At 44.5% G+C, this 19042-nt stretch overlaps 1 protein-coding gene across 3 annotated transcripts in view; it reads right to left on the bottom strand.

The window, feature by feature from the left end:
* Nucleotides 1-19042, bottom strand: part of LOC147698523 (uncharacterized) — a 583184-nt gene that overhangs the window by 191535 nt on the left and 372607 nt on the right. For all 3 annotated transcript variants that reach the window (XR_015299347.1, XR_015299348.1, XM_086935123.1), the window contains exon 6: nt 2415-2491. Coding sequence is in view for 1 of the 3 variants with exons in the window: in XM_086935123.1 (XP_086791249.1) it covers nt 2415-2491 (77 nt within the window). In the remaining 2 variants the exon portion in view is untranslated. The remainder of the gene's footprint in view (nt 1-2414; nt 2492-19042) is intronic.

Below are 19042 nucleotides of genomic sequence, written 5' to 3'. Positions count from 1 at the left end.
CTGGATAGCTCATTCTGACCCCAATGAGAAGACTAAACACAAAAACCTACTTAAAGGATATAAAGCCGCACTCCTGGCAGAAAAACAGTCATATTTTACTAAATTGACAACCTCCCTCAGTTCCCCCAGTGAACTTTTTAAAATGATAGATTCCTTATCTCTTCTTCAACTCCCCGATCCCATTGTTGCATCTCAGGAACTCTGCGATCAGATCTCCACGTTTTTCCATACCAAAATCGAGGATATCTACAATGCCTTGGAAGCCCTTCACCTTAATCAGGAGTCTGTCCTTTCTCCTTCTCCACTCCCCCGGCAGGATCCGACCATGGTGCCTCGCGGAAATTTGTCCAATTTTCCTCTTCTTACCCCTGAAGTTCTTAATAAACTCCTCGACACACTTAAATCAGGATCCCCCCTGGATCCTTGCCCTTTAAAAATCTTGAAGAATTGCAGAGAGGTCTTGCTTCCCCCTCTTTTGGAAGTAATGAACCTGGCAATCACAAATGGTGTCTTCCCCACGCCTTGGAAGATGGCCATTGTCAAGCCCCTTCTGAAAAAGGCCACCTTGGACCCTGGGACCGAAAATACGTCCGCTCTATATCCCTACTCCCTGCTCCCGCTAAGATGCTTGAGGCCCACCTTAATTACCATCTAAGCGCCTACCTGGATAAATCTAGCCTATTAGACTCCTCTCAGCACGGCTTTCGGAAGGCGCATAGTACAGAGTCAGCCCTTACAGTGGTGGTCAATAACATCCGCGCTAAGGTCGACAGTGATCAGACCACCCTTCTGATCCTGCTCGACCTTACAGCCTTTTTTGACACCCTGTCTCCCACCATTTTGACCACCCGTCTTAGTGAGATGGGAGTAGATGGGCCTGCTCTGAGCCTCCTGACATCCTTCCTCAATCAGCGTGAGCAAAGGGTCAAACTTGGCGACTTCCTCTCTCCCGCCAAGCCTGTGCAGTGTGGGGTCCCACAGGGCTCTTCTTTGAGCCCTACACTTTTTAACATATATGTGGCCCCACTTGCCAGGCTAGAAAGATCTTTCGGGCTGGAAGTATTGTCATATGCTGACGACACCCAGATTATGGTCTCCCTCTCTCAATCTGTGGAGAACACAGCCTTAAACTTCAGGAACTACATGGAAGAAGTGGCAGGCTGGATGACTTCAAATTTCCTCAAATTAAATGGGGAAAAGACCGAGGTGCTCATTTTTGGAGGTAAACAAGATGTCTGGTCGGCTGACTGGTGGCCGCCTGCCCTTGGAATTTGTCCTAAGCCCTCCCTTGTTGCCCGTAATCTGGGTGTTATTCTCGACACCACACTTTCCTTTGACAAGCAAGTCAACAGGACTGTCTCAACCTGCTGTGGTGTCTTAAGAATCCTGAGAAAGCTCACACACTATCTCTCCCCGGCAGCTCGGAAACAAGTCTCGGTGGCTCTCATCTCCTCTCGTCTGGACTATTGCAACACACTTTATTTAGGTATTTGCAAAAGGCTGGTCCATCATTTACAAGTTGTACAGAATGCAGCAGCAAGGTTTGTTGTTGCTGATGTCCCCAGACGTTCATCAGGCTCCATGATCAGAAAAAATCTTCACTGGCTTCCTGTGCAGGCCATGATAAATTTCAAGGCATTAGTTCTTACCCACTGTGCTCTTCACGGATCTGGTGCAGAAGACATTAGGTCTCTTGTTTCCTTTTACATCCTGGGCAGGGCTTTGCGCTCTGCCAACAAAAACCTTCTGTCTGTCCCTCAAATTGCCAAGGCCAGGTGGTGAGGGAAGGACTTTTTCTCCCTTGCCCCGAAACTTTGGAACATGCTTCCAGCTGAACTTAAGGGCCAGTCATCCCTCGCTCTCTTCCGCAAAGGTTTCAAAACTTGGCTCTTCACAGAAGCCTACTTGTAAATCGTCATCTGGTTTCACCCCTCTTTCAGCTGTTTTCCATCTGATGCGCCTTGACGCCTCTGGGCTAAGTTGTGCAATACAAATCACTAATTCATTCATTCATTTGTAGACGTAATCCAACCCCTCAAACAGGAGTGCAAAGATCAACAAAGTTTGTTTATGGGTTTGGTAAGATGTCTCAGAAAGATCTTCCTGAGAGAAAGTAGAATGACAAAGGCCTCCCACCTCCTTCCATGTAATAGGATCAGTTTCTTGTTCTTTTTGAAAAAGCAACTTTACTTGCATGTATTCAAGACAAAACATCTTTAAACTGATAAAGACAACAAAAACATATTCGAAACCACAAAGTGTCTTTGCTATGGACATATGAACAGATACACAGTTAAAAGAATCAAGAAAAAAATGCTTATGGATGTATGGCATCACCACTGAACCACTCATAATATCTGAACGGTAGCAGAAAATGCTTAAAGTAAACAACAACAAAAAAAGAATCTTCATACCTTTCCAGTTCAACAGGATCACGTTTCCACCAAGTTTCTGGCTCATGGAACTGCACAGTATAGCCTCGTTCTATTGCCTGCATCAAAAAAGGTTACATTAACAAAATGTGCTAGTATCCTTTAAAGAGCAACCTGACAATAACATTACTTTCGGTCATTAATTACAATGGTGGTAACATTGGGAAGTACAGCATCTGAATCCTCACTGCAGGAACTAATTTGAAAGTGTATTGAAAGAGCCTGGCAAACTATTCTCTTCATAGGGAAAACAAGAGATAGAGACAATTACTAAGCTGTGTAAAGGCAATCTGTTTGACCTAACCAGGTACCCTAATAATGACACAGTGTTTAATAACTAATACTATTCTTGACTACTCTTTTCCCAGGAGGAAGGGAAAAGAGGCTTAATGAAGAGTCCTAGGCAATTTTAGAGGAGGCTATGCCGTATGGAGGCTAGATTCGATCCAGTCTAGCAAAGCAAAGAGAACTGAGCACTTCTGGTAACACCAGTTACTTAGTGTGTAGTTAGATATGGATATTTTATTTTCCATCAAGAGAAGTCAGGCTAATGACTGAAGAGATAGGAATACAGTCTTCATCTCCCATCAAAACCGATGCTGCACCTTTGTAAACAGAATTTGCATAAGTAATCATCATGTTGCTATTGAGGAAAAACAGAACTTATAGTTTACATTTTGAACTTGAGTCCAGAATGAAAGTCAAGTGTACTTTGTTACTTTTAATCTACTGAGATGAGACGGTTGCTACTTATGATAGAAAAAGACTGTTTGCTGTGAAAGGTTGGGGGGAGTGTTTTTATAAATATTTCATGGAGGTATTTAGACAAGACACAGAATTAAAGTATGTTAAAGGTATCCCTTTATCCAGATTATATACTCAAGGCACTAAAAATATCGTTCTTGCCAACAACCAAAACAATGTGCCCTAATACTGCCTATAGTCAGTGTGACAATAACAAAAGGGCTATGACAAAAAAAAGTATATTTTTCTTATGGTGCCATTCGAAGAGCAAAGTTAAAGGTTCAACACTACAGGAGACCGACCGTCTTCCTTTCAATGAAAACTCTAAAATATCTCCTCTCTCAGTACAATATTCTAATGAACAAAAAGGTGTGGGTTACTAACTGGTTTGGGGAGGCATGCTGGATATAAACCAAAGCCATAATTCCTGGCCTATTAACCGACAGGTAGTGGTTACCTTAGTGAATGTTAAACATTCCAGATTTAAATTAATCACTGCAGCTAACTGTTATTGTCCACCATATCTTACATATCGGTCAGTGTCAAATTAGCAACTGTAGTGCACTGTGTGATCCACGGGGTCTGGAGCAGGAGAAGCTAGGTGCCAAGCGGGTGCCGGGCGGTGTGCCATTTTCGCCTCTACCCCCATCCCGAGACCCATGGGGCGTGGATCTTTTACTACACAAACTATACAGGTTCCTCTGAGTGGAGGTAAATCCCACAACTTGTGGTTTGTGTTTTGTTTTGCACCTTTTTACACATAGCACAATTTTTAACTTTCACGTCCTTTGGTTAGGGTGGGCCTAAGCGCGCCCATACCGCCAAGGTACACGCTGCACGGCCCTGACGAATGCCCACGTAATACTTACACCTATTAAGGCCAGAAACATGTTGACCCCACTTTAAGTGGAAACTCCCATCATAATTGGTGTAGTTTTTCCACACATAACCTTTTTAACCATGTCTAAACTGACCAGTAAATAAATCATTTTGGTTGGTACAGTATTGGACATTTTTAACATCACTTTTCACATCACTGTCACGAAATCCAGCTCCGCAGTAATCTGGCGTTGTAGCACACCAGGGAGGCACTCTGCTTCTCCTGGTGGGCCCGATGATGAAGCATGTCATCAACCAGGTTGGTGAGTGAGGGCTTCTCATAACACCCTTGAAGGTTTCCAATGTGTCAACAAGGGGGTATCTTTCTATAGTCTTTCCTCACAGTCTTTGCCTCTGTGTTTCTCTTCAGAGACCCCTTACATAAGACACTCTTCTTTTGTTTTGTACAACTAACCCGGGGGACTAAGTGTCTCTCACCCTCTCTCTCTCTGATTGTTTTTTGGTATTTAGACAAGACACAGAATTAAAGTATGTTAAAGGTATCCCTTTATCCAGATTATATACTCAAGGCACTAAAAATATCGTTCTTGCCAACAACCAAAACAATGTGCCCTAATACTGCCTATAGTCAGTGTGACAATAACAAAAGGGCTATGACAAAAAAAGTTTGCTCTTCGAATGGCACCATAAGAAAAATAAAGTTAAATGTTCAACACTACAGGAGAACGACCATCTTCCTTTCAATGAAAACTCTAAAATATCTCCTTTCTCAGTACAATATTCTAATGAACAAAAAGGTTTTGGGTTACTAACTGGTTTGGGGAGGCATGACATGAAATGAAATGAAAAGGAATTTATAAAGCGCATGGCTGCCCTCGAGCGTCCCAGCGCTAAAACGAAACACAGGACCACCACCAAATGAAACTAAAGAGAAAGCCTACAGGGGGAAAAGGTGAGTCTTCAATGCTTTGCGGAATCTCGCTAGGTTAGGTTCTTTCCGCAGGGCCAGCGGTAGAGCATTCCATAATTGGCCTGCGTTAATGGAGAACCGGCGTCCGCCGGACCTCACCTTTTTTGCTCTGGGTATCACCACAAAGTTACCATCATCCGAGCGAAGGGCTCGCGTTGGTTTATAAGGGCGAACCAGGTCCCTAAGAATTGGAGGGCCCGATCCTTGCAAAGCTTTAAACACAATGCAGAGGGATTTGAATTTTATGCGAGCTCGGATTGGAAGCCAATGCAAGGCCTTAAGTGCAGGCTTGGCTGAGGATCTTTTGGCAGTACCAGTGAGCATTCGTGCTGCCGCATTCTGAGCTCTTTGGAGCACATTCAAAGTGGATTCTGGTGAAGCAAGGAATAGGGCATTGCTATAATCCAGCCTTGATAAAACTAATCCTTGCACCAGTAGTTTCCGGGAATTTTCAGGGAGTAGCGGGAGGATCTTCCGCACCAACCGGAGCAGTCCGTAGCAGGTCCCTGCCACTCGTTTAGCTTGAGTACTCATTGACAGCTCAGGTTCCAGCCAAACCCCAAGACTTTTTATTGCTTCTTTGGGAGCTGTGGGGGCACCTAGATTGGCCGGCCACATGGATTTAGGAAGTGTCGTACACAGGTTGCCAAGGAGCATCAGCTCCGTTTTAGTCCCATTTAGTTTAAGCAGGGAATCCGACATCCATGACATGATGTTAATTAAACAAGATGCAAACTTTTCCCCCTGGCTTTCCAAAAAGGGACAGCGAGACGATCAGTTGGGTGTCATCTGCATAGGTTACGATTTTTACCCCGAAGGGGGAAACCACCGCCTCCCGTGGGGCCATATAGACGTTAAAGAGCGTAGGGCTCAATGAAGAGCCCTGCTGTACTCCGCACTGAAGGGGGGTAGGCAAAGATCTGAAATTGCCTTCGCAAACGTGATATGTCCGGTCACTCAAGTACGACGAGAGCCATTTAAGGGCAGATCCTCTCACTCCAATCTTCCCCAAACGGTGGATCAGAATATTATGATCCACTGTGTCAAATGCAGTGCTTAGATCCAGGAGGACCACCGCAGCGGATCCTCCCGAATCCAAGATGCATCTGCCTTCCTCCACCATCGAGATCAGGGCCGAGTCGGTTCCCTGGCCAGGACGAAAGCCCGTCTGCGTCCGACCTAGTAGATCGTTGGATTCCAAGAAGTGCGACAGCTGGCGATTAGCAAACTTGCTGGATATAAACCAAAGCCATAATTCCTGGCCTATTAACCGACAGGTAGTGGTTACCTTAGTGAATGTTAAACATTCCAGATTTAAATTAATCACTGCAGCTAACTGTTATTGTCCACCATATCTTACATATCGGTCAGTGTCAAATTAGCAACTGTAGTGCACTGTGTGATTAATTTGGTCAAGTCATGCTTTGAGGAGGCCCAAAGGAATGAGGATTCCTGTGAAGCTGTTGACAGAGAACATAAGATAACTTCTCACCAAACGTTTATTGCCCATGGACAAGCCCAACACCTATGATGCTAGTGTTCTAGTGAGGAGGCAAATTGACGGGTCTTAACACCTGCAGCAGCTTTGACTAACAGTTTATTGGAATGGCCACACTTGAACATCTATTTAGCAGGCAAAAACCTGCCAGACTTGTGGTGGCCTGCTCTGGTTGATTAATTGGCCAATCATGCTTAAAAAGTAGTCTGAAAGCACAAATGATATGAGGTAACAGCAAGCACCCAATCACAGTCACCTGTACTTTGTTATCATTCCCCTGACCTCAAGCTCTGCGACATGGCACAGTGGTGGGTTATCATAGATAAAGTAGGGAAGGAGACTGAAAGTGAAGAACTTCTGTGGCTTCTGAGTATTGCAACTGTTCCAGCCAGTACCCTGTACACATGTACGCCGTTGACCCTGGAGAGTGAGGACAAGGATACATGTTCATGGCAAGTCGGCAGGTCCGAGGTCAGGTTGATTTCTGTAACTAGTCTTGTAGGGCCGGCAATATTATACTCCATTAACATTTTATTCATAAAAAAAGTATCTGCCTCTGGGGGTCTGATAGAGATAAAAATCTACAACTATTATGTACAAAACTTGTGTGGTAGTAGTTCCTAATATTTGGAAGGGACAGCCCTCCCTCTGCAACAGAGTATCTTAAAGTGCTCAGTGCCAGACTCTGTGTTTTTTTAGGCCATAAGAAGGAAGAAAACATGCTATCTCTTTAAAAAAGAGATGCTTGTAGCGCACATGGGCGGCACTAAATAGGAAGTTAAATAAGGGCAGAATAGACATACGAATTAGTGCCACCCGACCTAATATTAGTAGTGGGAGTTGGTTTCATCGTACTAAAACGCGTTTCACTTTTTGGATCAATGGGGTATAGTATAGTTCAAGTGGAATATATCTTCTACTTTCTCCGTCACGAAGATCCCTAAGTATCTCTTTGGGCGAGTGTTGTAGACAGATCTAAAATCTAGCAATAGTGAATCGATGGAACAATTGCACAGTAACATCTCCGTCTTGGATTTATTTATTTTATAGCCTCCTGTTGCCTGGAAATCTGAGAAAATCCTCATGGATTTCCTCCTGGGGTCAATTTTAGGATTTTAGAAAAGAACAAGATTGTCAGCATACAATTTTACGTTAGTCATCCCTTGAAGTGGGGCGGTATGCGCCTTTTTCTGTCTGATTGCTATTGCTAGGGGCTCTATAAATAACGCAAATAAAATTGGAGAAAGAGGACACCCTTAACTGGTTCCTCTATTTATTGGACAGGTGCCTACGTTTATGGAGTTAATTAGGATTTGCGCCTGTGAGTTCGTGTATAAACGTCTTATTAGTTGTGTGAACCCATCTGGAAAGCCTAACTTTTCCAAAATTAAAAACAAACATTCCCATGAAACCAAATTGAACGCTTTTTCAGCGTCTAAAAGCCAAATCTGGGCCTCAATCCTGTTTTTGTTAATAAAAATCTAGTGCTTCTAGTAAAAATTTCGTGTTGGTATGGCGCCGTCTCCCGGCTACGATACCGCACTGATCTGTGTGAATAAGAGAGCCCACCATTCTGTTTAGCCTATAAGTAACGAGCTTTGTAAAGATTTTATAATCGACATTAAGAAGGCTTTTGGGCTGTTTTTATCCTTATTCAGGATACTAACCACTACAGCTGTATGGAAAGATAGCGGAGGGTCGCCCCCCTTTAAGAAGATGATTAGCAAGTTGTAAAATTGCAATATTAAGGGTAGAAACGAATCTTTTAAAAAATTCGACGGGAAAGCCGTCTTCACTAGTTGCTTTACAGTTCGTCATAGAACTTATAACTAAATCAAGTTCATCAATCGTAAAATCTGCTAGCAATTTTTTTTGAAATTCCATATTTAATTAAGGAATAGGCAAGTTGTGAAGACAACCTAAGATAGATTCAGAGGATGCATGATGGTCTGATTGATAAATTCCCTTGTAATGCTTAAAAAAAGGCCTTGCCTATGTCCCGAGTTCTAGTTAGGCGTGTTTTAGATGGTTCATCCCAGATACTCTCAATTCTGTTACGTACCTGTTTCTCCTTTGCCTGCCATGCTAAAAGCTTCCCTGTGTATTCACTTTCTTCATACACTGTCTAGAGGTAAGTCCTACTTGCTATATCCCCTAAATCATAATGAAATTCCCTCATTTGTATTTTTGCCTGGAGTAGCTCTTGCTTGGTATTCCGATTCCAATTCTTAGTGTGCTCCTGGTTCACATGGGCCAGTCTTGCTTCAATTTTCAATCTTTCCTCTTTTTTTGCTCTTTGTTGCGTTATTTCTTTCGAGGTGATTATGCCTCTTAGAGTGGCCTTAAATGCTTCCCAGATTACATTAACTGGGGCAGAGTCTTTATTTATATAGAAAAAGGAGCTAATCTCATTGACTATTTCTGTGCACCACAACTCATTTTCCAGATGGAATTTATTAAAATACCATCTTTTCGGTACATTTCCGTCCCCGCTCCCGGCAGCGATTTCCATTTTAATTAGGCATGATCAGAAAAAGCGTTTAGAATATGATCATACTCTGGAGACTCCAATGGAATTGGCAAGGTTTGCAAAGTTTGCATATAAGGTTAAAGAACTCTTAAGTAAAGCAGGCACATCGCACCTTTGAAATGAAATTACTTGCTTCATTTAGGATTGGACATCTTTCATTTATTAGAATGAAATTGCCTAAGTATATTTGGTACTCGGTTTATTTATGCCACTGTCGGACTCATGTACTTTACAATAACATCGAAACTTTTTACTTAAAATATGGTTTGAGCTCGCCGCGGACACCAGGAGAGACCTTCAGCGTCTCTTCCCCATGCAGTGGTCCTCATCTACGGTGCCATACCTGGGGATCCTGCTGGCGCAATCGCTGCCTGAAATGGTCAGAGCAAATTACTCTTCCCTTAGCAAGAAGATTAAGGAGGAACTCGGCCGATGGAACAAGGGCCTGCTCTCGTGGCTGGGCCGTATCGCAGCGGTGAAGATGACGGTGCTGCCTCAGATCTTGTACCTTTTTCGCGCTCTACCTCTCCAGCCCCCTGTGGGTTGGATACAGCAAGTGCAGGATGACATCTCCCGTTTTGTGTGGCAAGGCCGCAGGCCTCGGATGAAGCGAGTTCTCTCCACGCTTGCTCCGGAGGCGGGGGGTCTTGGTATCCCGGATCTCCGGAAGTATTTTCAGGCGGCGCAACTCCGATACTTGGTGGAATGAACCAGGTGGGAATCTGACAAGCACTGGCTCTTTCAGGATCAGGCGGTAGCGGGTCGTACCCTTCAGGAGGTTCCATTCCTGCGGCGCGCACATCGCCCGGCTAACCTCTACGCCTCCTTTGTCACCCGGGTTCCCCTGCGGGTGTGGGATGCGGTTTGCGAGCTCCACGAGCTAACTACCTTCCCATCACCGTTTACACCCATAGTTGGTAACCCGGACTTTACTCCGGGCTTAGAGCCGGGAGCTTTTTCCCACTGGGTGAGTGCGGGTTGCAGGGCACTTTTTCAGATTTATGGGCCGGAGGGCGTGCTTTCTTTCCAGCAACTTCGACAGGAATTTGGCCTGACGGAAGTAGACAGATTGCGCTACATGCAGGTCCGCCACTGGGCTCTCCAACCCCAGGTGCGCGACGTCGCAGCCCGTCAAATCACTCCTTACGAGCGGTGGCTAGTGACCCGGACCTCGGATGCTAAGCTTATTTCCGATCTATATAAATTTCTCCAACCCCCGACGTTTCATTTCCATAATCCGGGGAGGGAGCGCTGGCATAGAGAGTTGGGCAGGACCCTGAGCCACAAGGAGTGGGACAAGATCGCATATCGGGCGAGGCACTTTGCATACCACACTGGGCTGACGGAGACCTTTACTAAGGTGTCCACCTACTGGTATTACACCCCGGAGAGGCTCTATGAGATGCACAAACTCACCGACAAGGGATGTTGGCGGGGCTGCGGCCAGGAGGGTACTCTATCGCACATTCTTTGGGATTGCCCGGTACGGACTGCTTACTGGAAGGAGGTTCTGGATGAGGTGGATAGACACTTTGAGATTGAGCTGCCGCGCTTCCCGGCGTATGTCTTGCTAAGCCTTCCCAACGACTTAATGTACCAGCTGAAGTCCCGCAGGGGTAGGCAGATTGCTATTGCGCTAGGCTCAGCGGTCCAAAATATCCTTGTCCACTGGCGCACCTCCACTGCCCACTCCATCACTGGTTGGCTACATAGACTCTGGCAGGTACTGGGTATGGAGAAGATGTCGCTTACAGTGGCTGGAAATGTAGATCAGTTCGAGGAGCTCTGGCACCCCTTCCTGGCACTGCTGTCCACAGAATTCCGGGAGCTCACATGTCCGAGGTACCTGCGCCTTCTTAGGCTGACGCCACCAGCGGCCCCGGCGGATTAGGAAGGATGGGGCGGGGGGGATTAGGGGTTGGGGTAGGCTGTTTGGGGCGGATGCTTCTATTGCGGGCTATTGGACGGGGATGTTGGGGTATTGTTTTTTTTCCTTTTTTCTTTTTCTGGGGGCGGGGGGCTTGGAGGGACTGCGTTGTGTTTTGCTGTGTTGCAGGAAGTTACTCGCTCTTAGCTTTGGTTGGGAGGTCGGGGAATATAGGAGGGTTGTGTGCACTACCTTATTGCCTTACAGCTGATGCCTTCCCTTCCCCTCCTGGACCACCGACCTTCCCCCTTTCGACCAGAACTGCTGCAACATGTCTCTTTTTCTTTTCATTGTACTGTATGTAACCTTGACCTCCTACCCCCCTTCCCCATGTTTTTTCATATTAATAAAATGCTTTAAACCTAAAATATGGTTTGAACATTTCTAAAATAATTATGAATGCATTTTATAACTCGATGACTCCAACCCTCTCCTGCAAGACTCGCAAAGTCTGCACACAAGGGGAAGGACCCTTCAGTATTGAATTAATTTATTGGCTTTATACCAGTTCTTTATTGATTTGATCTGTTTTTAAGTCCGGTTTGTAAAAATCATCTTGGCTTGTTTTAGTAGCTACAATATATCTAAACTCGCCAGGCATGCATTAATTCTAAAGAAGTGAGATATTATTTGATTTTTTTTGTAACAATTTGTATTAATTGACACAATAAACTACTCATTCATTCATACGATCATACTTATTGACTGAGAGATTGTACCAGATTAAGAAGAAATCTATTCTAGATGCTGAATCGTATTTTGCCGAATAGCAAGAGTACTCCCGCTTGCCTGGGTTTTTAAGGCGCCACTTGTCTACGATATCTAAATAATTTTTACAGCTAGACAGGGCAGTGGAGACCTGGGGTTTATTTTGTTTGCACTCTTTCTTCTTGGAGTCAACAGAAGGGTCCTGCAATAAGTTAAAATCACCTCCCCATATAATGTGTCCAGGGATATAAGATAAGGCTTGTTTTAGCTGTAAAAGAGGGAGTGGATCATCGATAACAGGTGAGTAAATTGTGGCCAGGATGAGGTTTAACTGATTTAGTTTTCCATGGACCAACATACATCTTCCCTCTGGATCTTAGTGTGATGAATTTACTTGAAATTAAACGTGCTTGCCTACAAAAATGCCCACACCCCTCTGCGCACTACCGGAGACAGATGAGTAATGGAAGCCCGTCCAGTTCTTAAAGATTTTACTTGCGTCTGAGATACTCCGGAAATGTGTCTCTTGAAAAAAAGATAACATCGGGATTGTGCCCTCTAAGCCAACTCTCAATTGCATGGGACTTACGCCTATTGTTAAGACCATTATCGTTAGGTTATTCCTACTCATAGTTATTGTACCTTGTCATATGCTTAAAAGTAAAACCTATGGGACCCCCAGACTTCTCTGGGCTCTAAAGGTTGTGAAAGCACACTTGAACCAGTCCTATATGGATTAGTAAAATATGCCCTAATGCATGGTGTAGGCCACTTAAGTACAGCGTATCCAAGAGAACACACAGAAGTGCCCAAGATAGTAAAAGTGACTTGTGCAAGCGTAAAACAAAGCCAGTAGCATATTCAAATATTATTAGTTGACTGCGTAACATCAACACAGTGGGTAGCGCCTAAATACCTAAATACAGTACTAATCATAAGAATACGGACATACTCCTATCATACTCCTTTGGCCCTGTAGAGGTTTACCATGCGTTTCAAAAACTACCTTCCTATAAAGCCGCTTCCTAACAGATGGCCATCTAATGTGCAAATTTAGCATTGAGCAGCACGACTTAGTAGCAGCTAAAGTATAGCATAGAATAGAACATAGAAACCTAAAGTGCATTGTATAAAGGAGGTATATAAAGCGCTTAAGTGCCCTACTTCTCTGACCATCTATTTGGAAAATATCTTCCTAAAAAACCTCTTCCCAGAGGATGGCCGTCTAATGTGCAATTTTAGCATTAAGCAGCAAGTCGTATTAGCAGCTAAAGTGTAAAGTGCGATAGAACATAGGTACCTAAGGTGCACTGTTTCAAGTGCTTGAGTGCCTGGAAAATATATACAGTATTTTTCATAATGAACAGCTCTTCTATGAAACATTCCTCCATAATATCTATACAAATTCTGCAACAATAAAACTTCACACAAGAACTCTCTTTTTTCTAGATACTTCACCCCTCCACACTAGTGATTGTAAGGTCTCCTTGTAGCTACGGAATTACCTTCCTCAGGAGCGTCTCGGACCACCCCACCATATCAGCATTCTCCAGGCCTTCCGGTACTCCGACCAGATGCAGATTGGATTGCCTATTATAATTTTCTAAGTCCTGGAGTTTTAGCTCCATCTGGTACTTGTTTTTGTTTAGCACTTGGATGTCTTTCTCCATAGCTGAGGTGTTGTCCTCTAGATCTGAGACACTGTTTTCAACTTCTGATAGCCTTTTGGGGATATTCACTATACTCTCCTCAAGCTTGGACAGTCTTTCATGCAACTGTGCAATTTCAAGTGCCTGAGATACTTTAAAATCCCTTAGCTCTTGTAGGATGGTTGTGAGCAGACTTTTTATTGAGGTCTTTCCTTTAGTCCCACCACATGAGGTCACCGGATCCGATTCAGACTCAGACATAGTCTCAGACGCTTCTGGGATGGCTTGAATGTCACTTACTACACCCTGCGAGGCCTGTAAAATAGCTTGCTCGCCTTGAGTAGGAAGGGGGCTAACATGAGTCTTTCCTAGGGAGTCTGCCTCAATTTGCGAGTGTGATTGAGGCTGTGACTGGATTGACTGTGCCAGCAGAGCAGGCTGACCTTAATGGTTTGATTGGGGTATGGGTACTGGTCCATCATTGCTTGGTTGCAACGTGCCTTTTGATTTGTTCTGAGGAAAGAGATGCTTATGAAAGAGAGGGTATTGCTTGGGGCTGAGCTGATTGTCATTTCCCCTATTGGAATCGCCTGCTTCTCAGACCTCTCCAGCCTCTCCACCTGTGGCTTGTGCTAGGCAGCTTAGATCTAATAACTGTTCAGGTGAATATTCATCTTCATCTGAGAAACCATGCAGAGCATTTTGCTCAGACTGCTTATCCTTCTGAGCCAATGCCTTTGCCTTCAATTCCATCATCTGTTGGGCATTTATTTGGCCCCTTCGCATCCTTCTTGGGGCTGGTGAAGGTGTTGACATTGTATATGTATCTATCTTTGAAGGAGAACACCACATCAATTAAACAGTATGAACGATACTGTCGAGGAACCCTGAAACAGCTTTGGTCCTTGTATGGTTAATTGCTTTAAGATGGTCATAGCAATTGTCACGGAATACCTCATTCAGTTCATTTTTTACTTGTAATTTTGAGGAACCTCTCACATATTTTATATTTATAGCCTGTCAATGTGTTTGTCCCTTTTTTATCTCGTTTTTAAGATTTTAATGTGTCCATTTAAGGTATTGTTTTAATTAACAAATGCATTAGATCAATAAAAAAAATGAAATTATTACCCAACAGAAGCATAGGGGTGGACTCTGAGCCCCACAAATTAACAGATTAAAGCTTAGATGCAAGCTCCAACAAAGGAGCAATGTGGTGTCCCATATACTTAACCGCATAACTTATGTAATTATCTTTATGTATACCTAATGACTGATAATCAAGGCCTTTCCAGAGCGCAAAGACAACGTGGGTCCACAAAGAATATAAAGATCACCAAAGGAATGATCTGACCAAAGCCAGTTAAAAATTATAATCACATACATTCAGCCCTAAATGCCCCATATCTTCTGAGATGTACTCTTTTCACATGAGATCCATATTGTGCATTGTTCTCAAAGATTCTTAACATGTTTGTTGTTGGTATATGCTATACTTTTTCTTCTCTTATCAGTAATGATTTCTCTTTATGTTTTCAAAAAAAAGAGTTATAAAAAAGTTTTAATAAATCAGTACCTTATGCCCTGATGGCGGGAGGCTTGGTCCCTGACATCTGGAAAGCAGCTACTACAGTACTGATTCATAAAAATGTAGATAAGTCTTCCTCGAGTAACTACAGACCCATACGCCTAATTGATAATATCCCGCTAAAAAATGTGTTCTCTGATACTCAATAGGCTATGGGACTGGATCGAGCAAGCTATGGTACTTTCTCAACTACAGGCAGGCTTTAGGCATAAAGTAAACACAACAGACCAAATCATACGCTTTTTAGCTATAAAGTGGAGGAGTGTAGATCTGGAAAAGGGGAGGTTATTTGCAGTCTTTATGGATCTCCGTTCCAATTTCGATCTGGTTCCAAAGATGAAACTATGGGGAACCATGAGTAGAATTGGGGTACCAATGGGCCTATTGACCCTGATCCAGGCACTAAAGAAAGGCAACTTCGCCAGGGTCAGGTGGGGTCTCACAGGCGAACTGACAGATGAGATATCAGTCCAGAGAGGAGTGTGCCATGGGTGTGTGTTGGCTCCTACACTCTTTCTCCTATATATTGAGTGCCTCCCATATTTTTATAATTGTGAGAACGTCTCGCCTAAGATTAAAGACAAAAAGCATTGGCATAGCCAATAGGTCTTGCCTTTGGGACCTTATAAGTGTTTAGCCATACAACAGTTGATGTTGTTGCACAAAGGATATTGTGCTGCATAACTAAATACTTATAAGGTCCCAAAAGAGAGACTTATTGACTATGCCAATGTGTGTTTGAGCCGCTATTACTCAACGTACCAGCTGGATGGCTCAGGAAGTTAATCGCTCATGGTTGATATCGGGTGTTGAGCCGAAGGCCACAGGATTGAGATCGCCGTTTAGGCTGTGTGCCCACCAAAAAAATAAGTCCAACGTGTCGTGATGTTAAGTAAATGGTGCTTCGATACCTTCGGAGTGACTTACAGTGACATAGAATTGTTACTTCAAAGCAGTGAACTGTTACAGAGTTTAAGTTCACACAGGGATAAATTAACCAAATGAGATAGAGAATCGTTTAACTACTAAAGCAGCCTTGTAACTCAATGTCCTGAGCCGGCGTTATTACGAGCACAAGCTTTAGTAAATTGGGCGGGAGTCTAGCTGGGAGAGCGGAATTAACAGCTATGCCGTGGGGTGAAAGCAAGAACAATTGGATAGACTGACACTGGTTTGAACCAGTACAGGCAAGCTGGAATTAGAGCCAATGTGACTAAGGAGTAGGCAGGAGTATAGGTCAGCAAAAGCTGCCTTGAAGAGACTTTGGTCAGGAAGCACTAAGAGTTAAGCATTGTCCAGGAAGTAGAAAAGGGCTCGCAAAAAATTTATTTCTACCCCCGTGCGTTTCATGTCGGCATGCAGCAAAGGCCACGGACAGGGATGGGTGAGCATACCCCCGAAGCTTAGTTTGTGCTGGCACGGGTGATATTCGGACGCCTTCGATATCCAAGGGGGCCGACCTAAGGGCGATGTAACTATAAGTCCCATTGCGTATACAACAGGAGATGGCAGTATGAGGCACCAGGGTGACACTCCTTATCGGGCGAACCTACCATTTCAAGGATCCAGTTCCCGGGCCATCAGGTGTTGCTTGCATAGTTGTTCCACAGCGTTTTCCTTCAGGGTTAACTATTACCTGAATAGAGTTATGTGCAGGCCTGCGTAGGCGCAGGCAATTATTGGTGAGGTAGGAAACTCAGGTAGGGAAAAAAGGGATAGATGTGATTGGCCCCAGAATACGTTTTGCCCAGGGACCCCTAAAATCCTTAAGATATCCCTACCCTTAAGCAGGTTGTTTCAAATACAGTTTTCCCTGTTAATTAATTTAACATGGGCGATGGGGAAGAGTATTTTCTAAACCTTTGGCATGGAAATGTTGCGTTGGTGTCATGGACCATCCATGAAAAAAGTTTATTTTAGATCAAAGCAAGACTTCTCCCATTGCCACTGCGCTCCTCGGGTCTGCCGGCCTGAGCTGCCAACTTGGGAGCTGATGAATTGGGTTCGATCCCCAACGTCGGCTCAACATCCGCTTGGTAGGGGGCAACATTACACCACTTGGAGGGGGGGACAACTATAACAACAGTGGAAGCACGTCACTATCCCGTAAACATTAGATGTACACACGGTTAGAACTTGGATCAATGGCCTATGTAGTCAGTGAATTGGCCAAAAAATACGATGACAGGCTGAAGCTCGATCATAAATGAATAGCTTTGGGTCTGCTTGAAAATAACAAAATTGGGAAGACTTGTCACCTTATTCGTACGTTCTGCCGCAGAGGATGCAACAGCTACGTTTATCTTAATGAGCCACAGCTATTTTCAAGCACTCGTGCTTGTACTGGCATCCACCTTGCAGGAGCGAGCAGCAGCGCACGGCCCATCTGTTTTCAATTAGTGTGACCGAGCGCGCTGCTGCTCGCTCCCGCAAGGTGGAAAGTTTGAGCTGTGGTTGCGCTGAGTGATGCTGTGGTTGCTTGAGTGATGCTGTGGTTGCTTGAGTGATGCTGTAGTTGCGCTGAGTGATGCTGTGGTTGCGCTGAGTGATGCTGTGGTTGCGCTGAGTGATGCTGTGGTTGCGCTGAGTGATGCTGTGGTGGTGCTGAGTGATGCAGTGGTGGTGCTGAGTGATGCTGTGGTGGTGCTGAGTGATGATGTGGTGGTGCTGAGTGGTGCTGTGGTGGTACTGAGTGGTGCTGTGGTGGTGCTGAGTGGTGCTGTGGTGTTGCTGAGTGGTGCTGTGGTGGTGCTGTGGTGGCGCTGAGGGATGATGTGGTGGTGCTGAGTGATAATGTGGTGGGGCTGAGTGGTGCTGTGGTGGTGCAGAGTGGTGCTGTGGTGGTGCAGAGTGGTGCTGTAGTGGTGCAGAGTGGTGCTGTGGTGGTGCAGTGGTGGTGCAGAGTGGTGCTGTGGTGGTGCAGAGTGGTGCTGTGGTGGTGCAGAGTGGTGCTGAGTGATAATGTGGTGGTGCAGAGTGATAATGTGGTGGTGCAGAGTGATAATGTGGTGGTGCAGAGTGATAATGTGGTGGTGCAGAGTGATAATGTGGTGGTGCTGAGTGGTGCTGCTGAGTGATGTTGTGTTGGTGCTGAGTGATAATGTGGTGGTGCTGAGTGATAATGTGGTGGTGCTGAGTGATAATGTGGTGGTGCTGAGTGATAATGTGGTGGTGCTGAGTGATAATGTGGTGATGCTGAGTGATAATGTGGTGATGCTGGGGTAGCGCTGGGTGATGATGCGGTGATGCAGAGGGCAGAAAGGCACAAAAAACGAGTCTAACAGAGGGCAGAAGGGCAGAAAAACAAGGGAAAAACAAGTCTAACAGAGGGCAGAAGGGCACAACCAGAAGCTCTTTACAAGGAACCACTTTACCTCCATAGATAGTTTCAGAGTATTAAAAAAATCACGAGTAAAGCGATCAGACCACCTTGTGTTCAGGCTGACATGCTGTTTGCAGGACTGAAGTAGATTTAAGGGAAATACATTTTTTTCCAAAAGGTTCAGTCACTCTGAAAGGCTAAAAAAGACGAGGAAGAGCCAGTGAAAAGAAGATTCAAGAGTGCAGGAGTGGAAGTCTAATTCTGTGGTAGGCAATTAGTTTACACCTTAATTCCAATGTTGTATTTACCTCATGTCGCGCTCCAGTCCTCTTGGTTAACATAGCGTCCTTAAGCAGACTAGCCCTGAAGTGGCAGTACTCTCTGCAGACAGGAAAGGCAAGTCAATTTGTCTGCTCGCCCTTTGATTGCATGCTGTCTGCATTGAGCACTTAGTCCCACGAGTTAAATAGCACTTGTCCATCAGCCTGTGCCACCTATAGAGACCCACACACCCATATGTAAAACTGCGCTGCATTACTTAGGAACCTGCAGTAATAAACATGTATGTCTAGAATGCTTGCACATATAGAGAGAGCGTTTCATACGAGACCTGGTGTTTGAAAGCACCCTAATAATTTATCAATAAAATAAGCATTGTAAAATAACAGATGTTGCTTTTACCACTCACTTTACCAAACTCAAAAGGATGACAGGATTTCAAATGGCGACTTTCAGATCACTATATTTGCCAGCAGGGAGTATTGAACTCGCTGTGCTATCTTGCAGACAGCAAGCCAATAAAGCGATGAGCTATACCCAGCCCAGTGGGAAAAT

The sequence above is a fragment of the Lissotriton vulgaris genome, chromosome 8 (assembly GCF_964263255.1).
Source record: "Lissotriton vulgaris chromosome 8, aLisVul1.2, whole genome shotgun sequence".
NCBI lineage: Eukaryota > Metazoa > Chordata > Amphibia > Caudata > Salamandridae > Lissotriton > Lissotriton vulgaris.
This window is presented reverse-complemented; position numbering and strand designations above follow the sequence as displayed.